Genomic DNA, 17,654 nt, shown 5'->3' with positions numbered 1-17,654 from the left:
TCAGATTTGGTCTGGGCTCAGATTTGGTCTGGGCTCAGATTTGGTCTGGGCTCAGATTTGATCTGGGCTCAGATTTGATCTGGGCTCAGATTTGGTCTGGGCTCAGATTTGGTCTGGTCTCAGATTTGATCTGGTCTCAGATTTGGCCTGGGCTCAGATTTGGTCTGGGTTCAGATTTGGTCTGGTCTCAGATTTGATCTGGTTTCAGATTTGGCCTGGGCTCAGATTTGGTCTGGGTTCAGATTTAGCTCGTGGGTATCTTGACTTTGTAGAGCAATCCAGTCTGAAATGGTCCAAATCTCGTTTCTTCCTCACTTGTACCACCTGCCCCTACATTTTCCTCATGGGTTTGTCCCGATTGCAAAAGATTAGGGATATCTTCAAATAAAAACTTTTAAATCACTTTCCAGTTGAAAACTTGTAAATATGCATCAACAAAATAATTTTTTTTTTAATCACACAATTGTCACAACAATCATTACAATGTATAATTTGGTGTATTCATCTATATTATGTTTGTGAAGTTTTAATAATAACCTTGTTTGTAGAGGTCAGTTGCAAGTTGAATAAGTAGTTTTACGCAGCTGTTTATATTCATATTGTCTGTTTACATAAAGATGTGATGTGGATTTTTACAGGGCCGTCCCATTTTCTGGTGGAATATTTTAACCATTACTCCCGGGGATTTTGCATCAGTGGTCAAGAGGTTGTTGAGGGATCCTGGTGTCCTCTCCTGGTCCTTGAGGGCCAATCATGTTGTTCAATTATTAAATGAGTGAAAGTTCTGCAAAAACCTAAAGGTCACCTGTTCATTTAAATCAGGTGAGGTTCAGTTTTAACTGATCACTAAAATATTTTGTGTTTTTCAGAAAGCCAGGTTTTCCAAACATTTCCAGTCTTTAAATCCACATGCACCAGTTTTTGTTAGTTCACAAAATAAACAGTTTCTCTCTTGTTTTTTACATCCAGTTGGTTAAACCGGTCATGTTGCGTAGCGCGGTGTTTTAAATGCACAGCATAAAGGTAAACACATGCATCAATTAAAGGCAAGTTTTTACTACAATTTTGTGAGCATTTGAGTATAGATGTCTCAGTTCTTAAAATAATCATAAAACTTAAGCATACCGTAATTTCCGGACTATACAGTGCACCTGAATATAAGCCACGCCCACTAAATTTAAGTGTACAAATATAGACAACCTTTGTATACAAGCTGCAGGTCTCCACGTTGCATGTTGAGATATTTACACAGGAATATTTGTTTAACTTTAATTAAATACATACTGTTAACATACACAGATACATACAATAAATGTTTTTTTCTGAACAGTACCTGTAACACGGCTGGTAAATTGTTTTTTTTAATTACAGTAGCCTATCAGGAAGCCATTGATCTTCACCTTCCTCCTGCGCACTGTGCTTGTGCTGTCCTCTTCATCACGCCCAGCCTTTCTAAACCCGCTGGTGATCAAATATTTTTTACACTGCTCCTCTGTCGGGATCCACTGGCAGACTTGAGCAAAAGTTGTTGTTCGCATGCAGCCTGTTTTGGTAAACCATTTCCCGCCGCTAGTCATCAAGCCTCCCAACACGCTTGGAGTGCCACGTTAACGCACCGTTCACATTTATTTTGAGCGCCTGCAAATCTGTCGTTGTGCCCAACGGGGCGAGGGGGTAACAAAGTTTTATGTGAGCGACCCTGTGTGCCGAGTTTAAATGTTTTGGCGGCATGAAGCTCGTTAGCCCGTCAAAAATAAAAAATAAACATAAATTTTCTGCAGCATTGTCTAAGCCACAGTGTTCAAAGACTGTAAAAAAAAAAAAAAAAAAGTAGCGGCTTATAGTCCGGAAATTACAGTAGGTATTTAAAAAACTCATATTGCTGACCTGTCTAATGTAACAGCTGTTAATCTGTATGAGATTATTCTGTTCAAATGTTGTCTCTGTCATTAACACCGACTAACAACCATCTCACCACCATCAGCATGCTGTCTCCAGCATGGTCTTCCTCTCACTCCCCCCGCCTCCATCTGTCTGTCTGCCTGTCTGTGTCTCATCTTCATTTTGACCCGAGGAGACGAGTACTGGGGGTGTCCGACCGACTAACGGCTGGTAAGTTTCTGCTAAGTGAAGAGTTGAAATGTGGCCGTGGGCGTCTGCTGAAGTGTTTAGTGTCGGGTAAAGACGGTAAAGGTTCTGCCTTGAATTTGAACTTGGACACCATGTTTACAAACTATTATACCGCCTTTAATCCTTCAGTTCTGATAAGAAAATCTAAGACCGCTCTTAAGAAAAAGTAAATTTACAACAAGGAGAAGTATCAGTTTTTATGAGTTGTTTCACGAATGTTCTTTTTAAAATCATAAAATTTGCTACGTTTGTTGTTATCAGCAGCTCCCTTGTCAAGGTTGTCGGTTGGTTTAAAGTTTTTATGCACTACAAATGCGTTATGGAATTGAATTTAAGGCTTTTGAACTTTTAAAAGACCAAACTCTTGCTATCAATGTCTTAATCTAGATGACTGTTGATGTCATTGGGATCTGGTAATTTCGTAAGTTAAATCAATGCTTCTGGTCCTATTCATGTTCCTGTAGCTGTTTGTGTGTTTGAGGCATGATGGGACAAATCGTCTTGTTAGAAACGGCGGTTTAATTACTCTGCCTGATCAGTTTATATTTTATACAAGTATTATAAATGTCAATAAATCTATGAAACTACCCCAAAACATTTTTTTATCCTCCATCACGAAGAAGGTGAATTGGAGCTAGTCTCCATCTGTGTTGTGACCTTGATAACCTGAAGTGAGGAACTGACTCCAGTCTGGTGCGTGTCTACGTGTAAGAAAGGACGTTATCAATAATTGGGTTGTCATGTCAAAATCCAAAATGGCTGTCCTCATATAAGCTCGTCCGTCTTGTGTACTGGATGACTTTAATAAAAATAAGCAGCATGCAGACTTCCATTTTAGTGTGGCTTCATCGAGGTGTAAGAAACATCACTATCAAAAAATCTGTTGCCACGTCAAAATCCAAGATGGCCGCCACCACTTATATATGTAAACGGGTCACCATCATTTGAGGAAACTATTTTTTCTGGTTTTTATATTAAAGATAAAGTTTCCTTAGATAGTTGGGGTGGCCGAGACTAATCTATAGGGGCCAAAGCCACCATTGGCCACCCCCTGGCTCCACTATTGCACCTGGTAGTGGACACATTTCTCCCTTCACTCTCCAGAATCCATCTCTCTGCGCCGCCTTGGACAAGCTCAAAGAAACTCTGCCTCTGTTCTTGTACGCAGTGTAGCGGGCCCAGCATACTCCATCCGAAGTCGAACCGCCGACCCTCGGTCGCGTGGTTGCGAGACGTACGTTTTTGCGCACACCTTTCATAGTCCATGAGACTCAGACACGCAGCTGCTGGGAAACCCCTCCCGTTTGGCCACAAGTCTATCGTGAAGAAAGCTCCACACTTTTCAGCAGGCAGACTCCTCCGTACACGTCTGCACGATCTCCATCCAGGAGCTTTGAGCCGTTCGACTAATTTAGTGTTTGGAGGGTCGTGCAGATCAGGTTCAGGTTTATTTGTCTTGTGCTAAATCAACACAAGGTCAGTGCAACGAAATGCTGAGGACGAGAAGAAACGTCTCGACTCGCCAACAAACCAACAAGACCAGCTAATGCCGCTAACGAGATCCTCCATCTGCCTGCACACGCAGTACGGACCTGTTCGGTTCCGTGGGGAAACCTTGGATGTCTTTAATTCGTTTTATTTTGTGTTATGTCGTACACAAGTTGCTTTATCTTTTATCTTTTGTGTTTTTATCTTTTATCTTGTGTTTTTATGTCTTGTATCTGTAAAGCTCTTTGTGGTTTCTGACCTCTAAAAGGTGCTATATAAATACAATTTACTTACTTAACAATAAGAAATACCAAAGCATGCAGCAAAAATACTAAAAAAAAACTACTAAAATACTAATAAGCATACTAAAAATACTACTAAAATACTAAAAACAAAGCAACAAATGAAAAAACAAACATCTACAGTGTGATTCAGTTAGCAGTGAGGTTCTTTCAACATCATTCTGTTCTGTTAGCAGCTTAGCAGGTCTGGTCAGCAGCTTGATGGTAATAACGACCGCAGCAGCTGCCCTCACAGACCGCAGTCCAGAACCGGGTCCAGAAGACGGAGAACATCGAAGGTTTCCCTTCGGAACTGAACGGATTCATAGAGTTCGGTCCGTGCAAGCATATGGAGGATCGTGTTAGCAGCGTTAGCAGGCCCCGCTTGCAGCTTGATGATAATAACAACAGCAGCTGCCCTCCAAGAACAAGGTCCAGCGCACAGAGAACATCCAAGGTTTCCCCCGCTGAACCGAACAGGTCCGTAGAGTTTGGTCCGTGCAGGTAGATGGTGGATCATGGAGACAGCCGCCATGACAGGCCGGAGTCTGAACCAGAGGCTGGAGGGGGTCTGGGAACTGAACCACGATGGCAGGATGGCGTGATGGCAAGGCAGCGACACACAAAACTCCACAAGTGTGTTGCGTAATACTCGTAGCGTGTGTGTGCAGTGTAGGTGCAAAAAAAGGTTAAAACAAGAACAACGGGAACAAAAAAAGATGGAGTCGAAGCGGAGCTCCCATCAGTGCGGCCGTGCTGCGGCGCTCGTGGCGTCACTCAGATGAATGTCCGAGCGCATTTTCAAATGGATGAACACGCCCACAAACTTCTGACCAATCGCACAATACTTGGCACGAGCACCTGTGAGACAAAGTTCGTCTCTGGCCTTGTGTCGTGGAGAGGCGAAGCTGCTCTGAGAACAACATGACGAGATTTTTGTCACGCGGTTACGTCCATGAGAGCCGATGTCGCCGCTTCAGATGGAGTATGCAGGAGGACCCTTAACTCCTGCCCACTTGAATATCTTTCACCACAACATTTAGGTTTTACTTGCATGCTCTGTTCAATTCCAGTCCAGAAAAACACTCAAACTACAAAATACTCGCTCTTCAAATCCCTCAGCTTCGAACAGCTCGTTTTTATTTATTTCTGTGACGCAAAGAATTGAAATCTATAAAATGTCACGATACATACTAAACTTTACAGCTTAATGTTTATTTCTTGTGAGCATCATCATCTGATCGTTCTTAATACATTTCAAACAGGATTCTTTCCTCTGGGTGAAGTCCCACTCAGACCAGCAGCTAATCAAGCTGCCGTCTTCTCGTTTCCAGTCGAACAGCAACGGTCCGGGCGGCTACAGCCAGCCGGGGCGTCACTCCGTGTCCGTGGAGGTGCAGATGCAGCGACAGAGGCAGGAGGAGAGAGACTCGTTCGCCCAGGCACAGCGGCAGTACAGCTCCCTGCCACGGTAAGAGTGACAGACAGGAAGCATCATGGGATTGTTTTTACTTCCTGTTTGATATGAGACGTCTGCAGCGGGTTGTGACAGTCTGACATTTGTGTCTTTAGCGGTGTCGACGTATGTCGACAGCCTTCAGACACTAATGATTCTCTGTAAATACCATCCGAGTAAGAAAACGGTCCTCGCTCTCAGTTTCAGATTACTAACACGCACACACACACACACACACACACATCGAGCGTTAGAATGAACCGATCATGTTACGAATCTGACATGATTGTTTTCCTTTCCCTTAATGTGATTCCCTTTGATCTGCATGAAATGTTCCAGGAAATGTGGATGTTTTATCATTTCTGGGTGTTTTTGCTGCGAGTCGCAGCCCTAATGGGTCCGATTCCAGCGGGACCACTTTGGATTTCACCTTCTACATCTGCCCTGATGGCCCTGCAACGTACCGGTGACGTAACGCTCGTTCCTCCTACGGATCACCACGTCAGCTGCTGCCTTCTCCGCAGACTCGAGGGGAACAATTCCCTCTTTAATGCTGTTTCTCGATCAGTTTGTCCAGTTACATTTTCAAACTCTACAAAGCAGATGCAGCCAGGTGCATGTCATCGTGCTCTTCCATACACACACACAATGTATAGTCTGTTGCGTCACCGTGTTATCACCATAAATCCTGTCCGTGATGAATCTTTCAAACAATTTCGGTGAAAGATGAATGAAGTGGCGTTGCTCTCCATCTGTCGGAGGCAACATCCCGTGACCGCATCCCTTCACTCCTCCTCTAAATCCTTACATGTTTAGATAAATCCTAGTTTGAAAACGCAATTCGTCGTTTGACTCTGCGCATGCCGTAATGTGAAGTCCGAGGCTGAGATGGAGTAAACGTGGCATTTAGGAGATCTTGTTCTTGATAGGATTCTTCTGCTGGTGGTTGTGAAATTTCACCGCAGCTCCGAGTTGTTATTAGAGTTGTGATTAATGGCAGTAGTGTTCCTTACAGAACAGCTTTCATTGTGGATAAAGGTCACATCCCTGCTGGGTGAGACCCTTTTCCCAAACAAAGATCTTTGAGTGAAAATAAACCACTGGAATCCAAAACAATGACGAGAAATGAAGGGCCCTCGTATTCATCATCGACAAGCTCCATTGATCTCCGAGCCAAAGTAATGCCATTATAGGAGACTAAAGGCTGCCTTCAACAGCTGCAGTGGCATTCGGTCCTGCTGGTGTGCGAGTGCCTGAATACATATGTGTCAAATGTCAATCTGCCCCCCTTTTCCTCTCCGTTCCACTCCCTCACCTTTTCCTCTTTCTCTCCTATCGTCTGTCACGGATCACTCTGCATGAACTGCATACAGAGCAGTGCACATCCTCCTGTATTTACCACGCATGTAAAAAGGCTCCCCCTCAGCGCAGCATCAGACAAAAACAGCCGTCAGGTTTGCTTTTCTCACCGGGGAGGCAGACCTGCCTGGCCTTTTTGTCAACATATGAAATCAAGTCACGTGTTGGGGACACCCGACTGAAAATTAGAATCAGTCAAGCGTGTGCAAGAATAAACCGGAGCTATATTCTCCTATCTAACCGATCGAGGAGTGTATCCATTCCCAATTGCATTCTGCCCCTGTTGAATAAAAACAAAGCTCTTCTCTGTTCTCATTATTATTTTTTTCCTGCTGGAAATTCAAACGCAAGAATAATAAGATTTCTTCACAGCTGGCTGATAAAGGCGCTAATTATGCATGGCTTGGAATCAAAAGCTCAATGATGTTTTTCGGCGTCTTTCTTCTTTTATGTCCCTTTCCTCATTTTTGCCGATAAACGGGTGGGGCTGCTGGGAGGGGTGCATGCTTGTGCTTATCTCGCAGGCTTAAACGCACACACAGTGAAAAGTAGAGCTGCCACACCAAGGTTAGCCGAGCGGAGATGATGGGTGATGTCACGCATCTGGATTGTTTTTCTCCCCCGTCTTTTCTAGTAAAGGGCAAATTCATGACACCCAACAGTGCCTTTCAGACACCGATGTCAGGTGTCACATGACGGCACAGCCGTTTCCACCGAGGACAAGACGGTCACCTCATATTTCTAACTGCAAAAAGGTCTGCTATTACAGTGTGTCAGATCCAATGGTTGTTTCAGTCAGTCTCTAAATGGGCCTAATGGGCTGAAAGAGGACTTTGACGTGGTTAGGTATCCGTGAATGTTGTTGCTGGGCTGGTTGTTGCCCAGAGGCAGTTTGAGAGGTTTCTAACGTGTCTCATTTTTTATTGAATGTGATGTTTCACCCACCAAGTTACAGACGGTAAAACATTTGTTCAGTATAAAAAATCTAAACACCAGTTTGTCTTTGAACAACTATTCAGTTAACCAAACATATAAGATTCTTTTGTTTTTTTACTTTAAAGATGATGCCGTTGAAGAAGGATGGATATCCTTCCATCCTTCTTCAACAACTTACCGCTGGTCAGGTTGCAGGAACAATAAGTCCAGGGATGCACGATATTATCGGCATGGTATCGGCCGATATTAGCGTTAAAGTTAAATATCGAACATTCCATCAAAATAACTCACCGATATAAAAGGCGCTGTTTTTGTATGACAACCCAGTGACAAGGATGCCTGCAGCGGCAGCACAACGCGATGACGTCACGCGCGCCTACCTGATCTGATCACGGCGGAGAGGAAGAAGTCAAAATGTCGGCGGTGTGGAAGTTTTTTTTGTTGTTGAGGATGTTAAATTCAGAAGATTTTTGTTCTACGTTGAGCCTCGCTACATCGTCCCCAGTCAGAGATATTTTTCCGACGTAGCCTTACCAGAGTTACAAGCCGTCATTTCTGACGTCGTTGAGAAAATAACAGCCGATAGCACGACTTGGGTGAGTTTTACCACAGACATTTGGACGTCAAGTGTTAGCCCCGTTAGCTTGATTAGTCTTACGGCACAATGGCTAGACAAAAACTTTGAACTTAAAAAGGTTGTCCTTCATGCACAAGAGTGCAGAGGATCCTGCAGCTGAACCTGGAACAAGCCTCCACAAGTGAGACAGCATCACAGGTGATTAATGCTAATAAATAACATTTAACACTTTTCATTTAATGTAAGTTAAAGTGATGTGCATATGGCTGTTACTGGATATATGTCACCAGCTCTTACAGCTGTTGCACAATTTTTGTAGCAATGTAGAAAATAAATCTAAACAAGAGTGCTATGTTCTGACAAAGGAAAATATATTAAAAATGTCTGTATTGGATATCGGCTAAATAAGTTTTAACATATCGGATATTGGCCAAACATCTTATATCGTGCATCCATAGTCTAGATGAAAAACCCAGACATCCCTTTACCCAATGACACTGACCAGCTCCTCCTGAGGAATCCCAATATGTTCCCAGGCCAGAGGGAATACATAATATTGACCAACCAGTTCTCTCTACCTTCACCAAGGTTTGGGTCTCCAGGATCTTCTCCCAGTGAGTTGGGCCTGCTGGATCTTTGCTGCAAGGATTTGGCACAGCTAGGGACTAAACCTTGACAGTGGTTCACCGAATGAGGAAGCCTGCCACTCTTTCTGGCTTGGCCTGGTCAAACCTTGGACGTCTAGGCTTGGCCACCAGGTGTCTGCTTTACCAAACCTGGCTCCAGGGGGATGCTTTTCTGGGCAAGTTATCCTGACAAGTTTTGTGTTCTGTATCATCAAGGTTTTTGATTCGCTCTTTGTTTCACCCTTTCCTTGAGGCTAGTTTTCCATGGGAGACCCTACCAGGGATTAATGCCCTGGACACCATAGTCCCCAAGACCACGGTGCTACTCAACCTGTTAAAGTGGAATTCTGTGGAGAAGCTTTTAAATATCCATTGGTAAAATTTATCCTAAATAGTGTAAGATAAAGTTGTATAAGTGCTGCTGTTGTATTCAATGACTGGACAGAAGATAGGAGAAAAGGCACCTAAAGTCCTCCTGGAAGCTTTGAAAGACCTTTAGAAAGCTGAGAGAATGTCTGATCATGATGAATTGATTGGAAGGAACATATAAATAAATAAAATTAAGGGTGCTTTAAAACCTTTACATGGTCACAAGTCATTATCTTTTGTGAAGCTTAGAAACCTTGCAAAGTTGGACTATACATAAAACCAGGTTTGACTGGTTGCACCTTGAACTCACCAACTTTTCTCTTTGGTTTTTTTCTTCTACATCAGACAACCCAGGAAGAACCCAAGCACGGTCTCTCAGGATTCCTGGGATAAGGTGTACCCACCAGGAGAAGGATTCCAGACTGCCAAGGACAACCCCAGGTACTCCAGCTACCAGGGCTCCAGAAATGGCTACCCGGGCGGTGGAGGCGTCAACGCCAGAGTTCTCCTGGAGGCCCAGGAGCTCCTGAGGCAGGAGCAGAGGCGCAGAGAGCAGGAAGCCAAAGGAAAGTTGATGCATGAGAGCGGTGGTAACAACAGCTATGAGGGGTACACGACACACCTGAAAGACCCAGCATCCCCAAAGGGTCCGTACCGCCATGATGTCCCGCCCTCGCCTTCACAGCTAGCAAGGCTGAACAGACTGGGGTCAGAAAAAGGAAGACTTTTTTATTCTTGAGGACAATTTCTTGACTGAAGGATGAACGTGTAGTTTCAGAGCTGAAGTGAGGGGTTACCTTGATCAAACAACTAAAAGTCAACGCTACAAATCTTGACAAAGGACAGTTAGAGCTCTTAGAGCTTAGCGGTAAACAGCTGTGCCCAGAACGTGAGTGTTCATGTTCACCCCCCACTGTGCTGATGACCTACACCGGCTGTCAGTCACTCACCCTCCTACAACCACGAAACGCTCAGTGCCTTCTCTGCATTCATGAACACAATGCTCCTTCAGCGCCGTCCACGACTCTGATTCAGAGTTCTGGCGCCTTCGAGGACCGACAATCAAACGGGTAAACAGGCGAGTGAGTGGGCGCTCCTCCGAGCCCACGGGGAGGCGCAAGTTTCTGTGTGTGGGCTTGTGACAAGAGACTCGTTTCACTATCGAGTCTGGATGACTCGTCCCACCTGTCGCAGAACGTCCCTTTTCGCTAACGATCAGCTCCTTCCAAGCGTTTCCCTGTAATCTGCTTTCTCTCCTCGGTGGTGGAGCTCCCGCAGTCTTCTTTAGGGAGCAGAGAAAACAAGGCAAAGTGTTGGAGTGGGGGGGGGGGGGGGGGGGGCCACAGTGCGTGTGTTATTAATAAAAGACCCAGCCCCCTTCATAAATGATTCATGTTGTGAGTTATCTTCTTGGAGGAGACTCGGGCAGAGGGTAGACGTCTCCGATCCTCTGCCTGGCCCCTCTGCACGGCTTCGTACGGAGCTCCTTCTTTTTCTTCTACCTCACCCACTTTTCTCTCATCTCACCCCTCCTCTTTCACTCGCTCCTTCTTGCTACTCACTACCACCTCCCTCCTCCTCCTCCTCCTCGTCTCCCGAGTCGGGCTCTGCACTGAATTTTTCATCAGGAGCCACCTGCTGCCTGCCAGAGCCAAAGAACGCTGCCACCAGAGGCACCGACACGGGGCCCAGCTTCTGACATGAAGAGCCGAATAAAAGCAGAAGAAGAGGCAGAGTGAAGATGGGTGGAGAGACGATGTGACTCCCGGGGTGACATTAGCTGGAGCCTTTTATGCTGTTTTTTAACAAAAGGAAAGAAAATGTCCTCAGGAGTTAATTGCTCCAAATTGCCATAATTGCTTTTTGTATTTTTCCCCTTTTAAAGCGTTTAGCAGACACTCTTCTCCACGGTGATTTAAATAGAGGGAGCAGGCAGGGGAGCCATCTTGCTTTTAAAAACCAGCAGTCAATAAACGAACAGAGCACAGTCGGGTTTTGGAAAGTGGGTTGAAAACAACGAAGAAGGCGAAATTCTTTTGTCTTTCCTTCGATACTCGGCAGATAGTTGTGCCGAGATTTTAGATGTGGAGTTTTGAGTTTTGTTTTGCTACAGTGGAGGTTAATGCAATTAAATTTGTGGCTCCCGCAGCTTTCGAATTACACAAAACAGAGAAAAGTGTCTTAAAGTTGCTTTTGAATTACGACGACGTTGTTTCTACTCTATTTGTTGTTGCTGGCGAGCTCTTTGTGTCGGCTTTAACTTTGCCTGCAGTTACTGTAACGATTACAGCGTCAAAAAAAAAAAGGTTTTAGCAGAAAATACTGAGCCAAAGGTGAATTTTAGACGCATCAGTGGAGCTGGTTGTCACAAAACCACATTTATTCAAAGTATTTACAGAAATATTTTTTTAATTAACCAGTCTCGGCTACAAACACGCCAAATTTTAAGTCCATTTCTGTGAAACTCACGGAGTTACAGCCAGTTTTGTGTTTAGAAGCTTCTTGCTCAGATTATAAATTGAGTTTTACCAACAACAATAAAAGGTATAAAATTAAACTTTAATATTCTTCTTTGTAAACTCACCTACGAGCTCGCTCCTGTGAAACTTGAACACCCCACCGGGCTCGGATCAGAACTCTGCGTCAAAGCAGCTGAATCTTGCCGCCGCTGCAGCTTCGTCCCTTTTTGCACATTTAAATGACGGTTTGTTGTTGCTGCACAACCGTTTACACAGATTTACTTCGGCCTTCTCAGCAAATCACTTCATTGTGCCGAGTGCATTTAAATGAGTTAATTTAGCCGGTGTTTTAAATGTGGATGTGTCCGGCCCTCAGGCAGGCTGTCGGGTTATCTTAATGCTGTGAGGAGCACAAATGGTGTTGCATTGATCTCTCGTGCATTAGAAGAAAGCATACATTTAAAAACCCAAACAGAAATAAGGACATGCACAGTTTGCAGCAACTAGACGTGACAGTTTGGCTTCTATTGTTATGATTCCAATCAAAGTGCAGGCGCTGATTGGCAACTTTTTCTACCACAAGTGGACAAACTAATCACCAATCCAACGCTTTGATTGATGCAGGAGGTGGCAACCAGTCCTGTGTAGCTGAGCGCACCGTTTGGCATGATTATATGTGACGCCAAACAAGTTTGAAGACGCAGAGGAAAAAAGGGGAACGAAACAGTAAATTAACAGAGGACTCCGTGAAGAAATGCATTTCACCCACTTCCTTTCATGCCCCAGACTGACTGAGAGCATCCGGACGATGACTGAACTGGAGACGGTTCAGTTCTTGACTATAACATTATTCTAGATGACGCACTCAGACTCAGCTAGCACCACCCAAACATTTAGCTATTGTAGCCATTTTTGGTGTTTTGAAGGTCAGGTAGCTGTTAGTTAGCGAACTCGAGAAGTTAATCGGTGTAGTTCTTCATCCAATGATTAGAGTTTCATTCAAATTTGTCCCATAACTTTTGAGATATTTTGCTAAAAGATCGACACAGAAGGAAACGCACACTGTAAGATGCGTTTCCTCCAGTCGGGGTGAAAAAACCCTGGAGAAATGTGGTTTTGTAGCTTCACATACCGTATTTTCAACCGTACCCGTCACACCGCCCTATAAGTTGTATCAGTCCAAATATGTATAATAAAATGGAAATATCCATAAATAAGTTGCTTCACCGTATAAGTCGCATCTATTATGCGTCACCGCCGACCACCCGGAAATGTGGGCCGGTGTTGTGCCAAAAATCGATTGGCTGCGTGGGCGTGCACGGGAGGACTTTAACAAGATTAACACTTAAAAAAACAATTATTTGTTTGCTCGACGTTATGGTAAAGGTGTGTCTCAGTCTAACTTTTCCTTAATAAATGCACTTTGACGCTCAAATCAGCTGCATTTCAAAAGCCGATGCGCAGAAACATGAACGCGCAGAGGGCGGAGTCGCTGTGCATTTCTTCAAAAATTTAACAAGATAAGCACCTAAAACAATTATTTGTTTGCTCGACGTTATAGTAAAGGTGTGTCTCAGTTGAACTTTTACTTAATAAATGCACTTCAATGGTCAAATCGGCTGCATTTTGACGGGGCGGCGCAGCGAAATGAAGCTGATTTGACGGTTGCTCCAGCTGGACGAAGGGCTAGCGGCTAAAAATGGTAGTGCTCAATATTTTCAGTCAGAACGAATGAAAACGGTCATATCTCAGCTGAAAATTGGTTTATAAATATGAAGAAAAAATCTATAAATATGTCGCTTCGGCGTATAAGTCGTAGGGCGTGCAAATTATGCAAAAAAACTGCGACTTATAGGCTGAAAAATACGGTACGTAACGATTAATAAAGAAGAAAACGATAATTTATTTCTATAGCTCATAAATCAACAGAGTTGAACAAGATTCTTAACAGTCTAGTCAAATGAAAATGATAAGAACAAGAAAAGACATCTTGAGTCACTCGGGAAAGTTGAGAATAAAGTGCAACACAACAACAGGAACAATCAGCTCTAACTGGAGTGTAGGTTTTAAGAAGAGCACATAAATATGACGCGTTTTAAGACTTTAAAAACAAGCCTTAAAATCTTAAAATGCACAGAAGTGGACACGGAGTCAGGACAACTTTAATCAGCAGCATTAATTCAGTTGAGGACATTTCAGCATATTTGCAGAGTTTTCCGGACTTTCTCTGTGTGCCAGCCCGTCGGAGTCGCGTTCTTTAACCCCGTGTTTTGATGAAGCCGATGGAAGCTGTGGGAGAAAGTAAATATATTTTTTATGAAATGTATGAATTGTGTTCGATATCAAGAAGTGCCTGAGCGAATGTCAGAATGTTTGACACAACGAGGGACTGGATGTGATTCTTTTATCAGTGACACTGCAGCACAAAACTTCTGTTTTCAAAATAATCTTCAGAAATGTGTCGTTTTCTGGGTACTCTTCGTTTATTAGGAGCCGACACTAGTGAGCAGTTTTCAGTGTATTTGTATCCTGTTTGCTGTTTTATGATGTGTTAAAATATAAAAAAAATTTAAAAAATGAAATGGAGGTTAATAAAAGCTAATGTGCAATTGTTTTTACATGATGTGTGGAGATGCAGCCACCTGTCCTGTACATATCAAGCTGAGGAGAAACAATAAAAGGCTGTTCCTGTTTACGCGCTCCTCCTGGCTCGGCTGCTTTCTGTCGTTCCTCGGCTCCGGGATCAGACGGGACTTCAATTAAACACCGGGGGTTTCACCGTCAGACGCCGAGCCTGTCAGGTCTGCCTGCTGACGTCTTCCTCAGACACAAACTGGAGAGCTTGACAGGAGAAAACGTGATGCACCGTTCGGCTGCAGCGCCGCAGCTCGGGTTTCCTCGTGAAGCCGATGAGCGCCGTGATGTTGGGTCCAAACATGTCCAGGCTCCGTTGAGCCGCTTCTGTTTTTATGTTCGGGTTAAAGGTCACAAACTAAAACGCACAATAAGACGTCCCGCTGCGTTTTCACATCTGAGAGACAAACGAACAAAAAGGTGAATCTTAAAGCCACTGACAGCTGCTGAAGTACGGTAGCCCAGAAGTCCAAAAATACAGAATCTTTCTGGTTTTCCCTCTTCAGGGAGTCGTCCTCCATCTCACTCCAACTCCCTCCATGTCCTCTCTAACTGCATCCATATGTCTCCTCTTTGTCTTTTTCCTGGCAGCTGCATTTCTAACATCCTTCTACCAATGTACCCACTGTCCCTCCTCTGGACATGTCCAAACCACTGTCCCTCCTCTGGACATGTCCAAACCGTCTCAGTGTGTCCTCGAACTTTATCTCCCAGTTGTTCAACCTGTGCTGTACCTCTGATGATCTCATTCCTGATCTTCTCCATCCTTGTCTCTCCTAAGGAGAACCTCAACATCTTCATTTCTGCTACTTCCAGTTCTGTCTCCAGATCATACAACAGAGCTGGTCTCACCACTGTCTTGTAAACTTTTCCTTTGCTGACATCTTTTTGTCACAACTTTTCTCCATCCTGCCTGGACTCTCTTCTTCACCACACTCCCCATTTTCCTGGACAGTGGACCCCAAGTCCTTGAAGTCCTGCACCTTGGTGACCTCTGCTCCTTGTAGCCTCACTGTTCCACCTGTTTTGTCTCTCAGGATTTTCAGTTTCTTCAGATGTTTTTCCACTTGTTTTTTTCAGTTTTTACACTGAAACAACTGTTTACTCACTCTGTGAGTGTTTTATCTCGTGTGTCTGCAGCTCACATTTACACGTTTCCATTGTTCCTGCAGTTCTTTATGTTCTGCGTTTTCCTTTCAGAGGATCAACGATCAATGAAGCAGTCTTTTAGTTTCTGCAGAACGTGCACGGACCAACTCCAATAATCAGGGGCCAGTTTCTTTTGGCTGCACACACAACAACAGCAATAACACATTTTCCAGTTTTTTTGTTAAAACCTCTCTTTTTGTGCAAAAGAAACTGCAGCCTCTGCTTCATTTAAAAGGTGTTCCTCCTTCCTGAAGAGTCCTCTGCCTCGGTTTGTTGCCAACAACCTGCAGAATAAGAAGGGAGGAAGATGGCTGCTGTCCAGGCCCAGAATTACCACCAATTAAATCATATCTGTATCAACAGAAAACCTTCGGCATCAAAGCTTTCATCGCAGCCAAGTGTCACGAGAACGAGTTGGTACGTCGATGCAAAAATTAGTGAAATTTAGAAAAGAAGTGAATAAATCTACGAAAGCTGCACGGCTGATTATTTAAAAGTTATTTACATGATTTCAGTTTAATAAAGTCACAACTAAACCATCAGCCAGTCCTCGGTTCAGCTGAGCAGCTAAACGGTGAAATCGCCATCACCTGCCACTGAAGGGGAAAGGGCGACCATGTTTTTTCATGTCTAACACGTTGGCAAGAGATCTGATAAACCACAGGGCAAATAGTTGAGGAATCCTCAGAGAATACCGTGTTTTCTGGCGTATAAGTCACAGTTTTTTGCATAGATTTGTCAGTCCTACGACTTATATACATTTTTTTATTTCCGTGTTCATAACTCAATTTTGGATGGATGGATAGATGGACAGACGGACAAACAAAATGAAGCTGTTTTGACCACTTAATAAACGTGATGGGTCAGAGGTGACGCATAATAAATGCGATTTATACGCCGAAGCGACGTGTTTCTTTTTTCCTCTTCATGATGCAACTTGTACATCGGAGCGACTTATACGCTGGAAAATACAGTAATCACATGTTGGTTCAAATCAGGTGTTAAAGCAGAGAAACATCTAAAACGTGGAGGACCGTGGCCCTCGAGGACCAGGACTGGACACCACCGATCAAAGCCAACGGTTCCTGAACCCTTCAGCTCAGCAGACCATCGATCTGGATTAACTTTGGTTGAAGTATGCCAACATTTATAAAAAGCCAGTTTATTAAAGAGGATGTTTATGGCAAAACATATATTTATAACTTCACTCATGTTTACCAATGTTAATAACAGTAACTTTTAAATACAACTTTATTTCTGAAAACCAAGCGTAAAGTTAGTCAGCTTGATGCTTGGCGACCAGAGACCTTTAACTGACAGTTCACAAACTTAAACTGCTTGTTCTCATTTTGTAAAAGAGCTGAAAAGATTTAGGCTAATAACAAAAATCATATTTTTCTACATAAAAAAAGAAAACTTGGTAATTTAGCTAAAAACACTTGAGCTCTTTAAATAAGTACTGTATTTTCTGGCGTATAAGTTGCTTCGGCGTATAGTTTGCATTTATTATCCATCGCCGCTGACCCGTCGCGTTTATTTAATGGTCAAAACGGCTTCATTTCACCTGGGTGGAGCGACACCATCCATCCAGCCGCTAGCGCTCCAGCGTTCCTCCGCCTGCACCAGCTGAGTGAAGTGAGCGTGCACAGGACGACTCGCTGTTGCAGTTCTTGGAAATTTAAAGCGTTAGCCAAAATTTGCATTATGAATATGGGGGAAAGAAACGTATACAAGTCGCCGGACTGACATCTATGTAAAAAGAAACTGTAACTTATACGCTGGAAAATACAGTAAATGAAATAAAGACATGTTACGGTACTTGAATAACAAAACCGTTCCATTCCACATCTCTGTCCTCCGTACAACTTCTTTAAAAAAGCAAGAAAACGTAAGAAGTAACTCTGGGAGACAAAGAGCTTCTGACTGCTGCAGGCTTTTCACATGGCAGCATCAGAAAATGGCCTCAGTTTAGTGAAAACAAGGCAGACAGACTTATCTGTATTGTATCCATAACCCCAACGTTTAGATGGGCCCAGGCTTTTATTTTGATAGAGTGTCCATGCACAGAAGCTTCTAATGCACGTCAAACAGAAGTGGAGCTGGCTGTGAGGGTGTGAGCAGAAGTTGTGGAAAATAAGTGGCATATCCGAATTGTAACGCACATTTCATTTGTTTGCTTTCAATCTGAGT

General features: G+C 43.7%; 1 protein-coding gene across 3 annotated transcripts in view; it reads left to right on the top strand.

The window, feature by feature from the left end:
• Positions 1-10,181, top strand: part of LOC119415252 (partitioning defective 3 homolog) — a 369,801-nt gene extending 359,620 nt beyond the window's left edge. For all 3 annotated transcript variants that reach the window (XM_037682423.1, XM_037682421.1, XM_037682420.1), the window contains 2 exons: positions 5,234-5,370; positions 9,568-10,181. In XM_037682423.1, coding sequence (XP_037538351.1) covers positions 5,234-5,370; positions 9,568-9,961 — 531 coding nt within the window. In that variant the 3' untranslated portion in view covers positions 9,962-10,181. The remainder of the gene's footprint in view (positions 1-5,233; positions 5,371-9,567) is intronic.
• The last annotated feature ends 7,473 nt before the right edge of the window (positions 10,182-17,654 follow it).

The sequence above is a fragment of the Nematolebias whitei genome, chromosome 9 (genome assembly GCF_014905685.2).
Source record: "Nematolebias whitei isolate Nwh7 chromosome 9, NemWhi1, whole genome shotgun sequence".
Taxonomy (NCBI): Eukaryota; Metazoa; Chordata; class Actinopteri; order Cyprinodontiformes; family Rivulidae; genus Nematolebias; species Nematolebias whitei.
The sequence above is the reverse complement of the archived record's forward strand: the minus strand, read 5'-3'. Positions and strand labels throughout refer to the sequence as shown.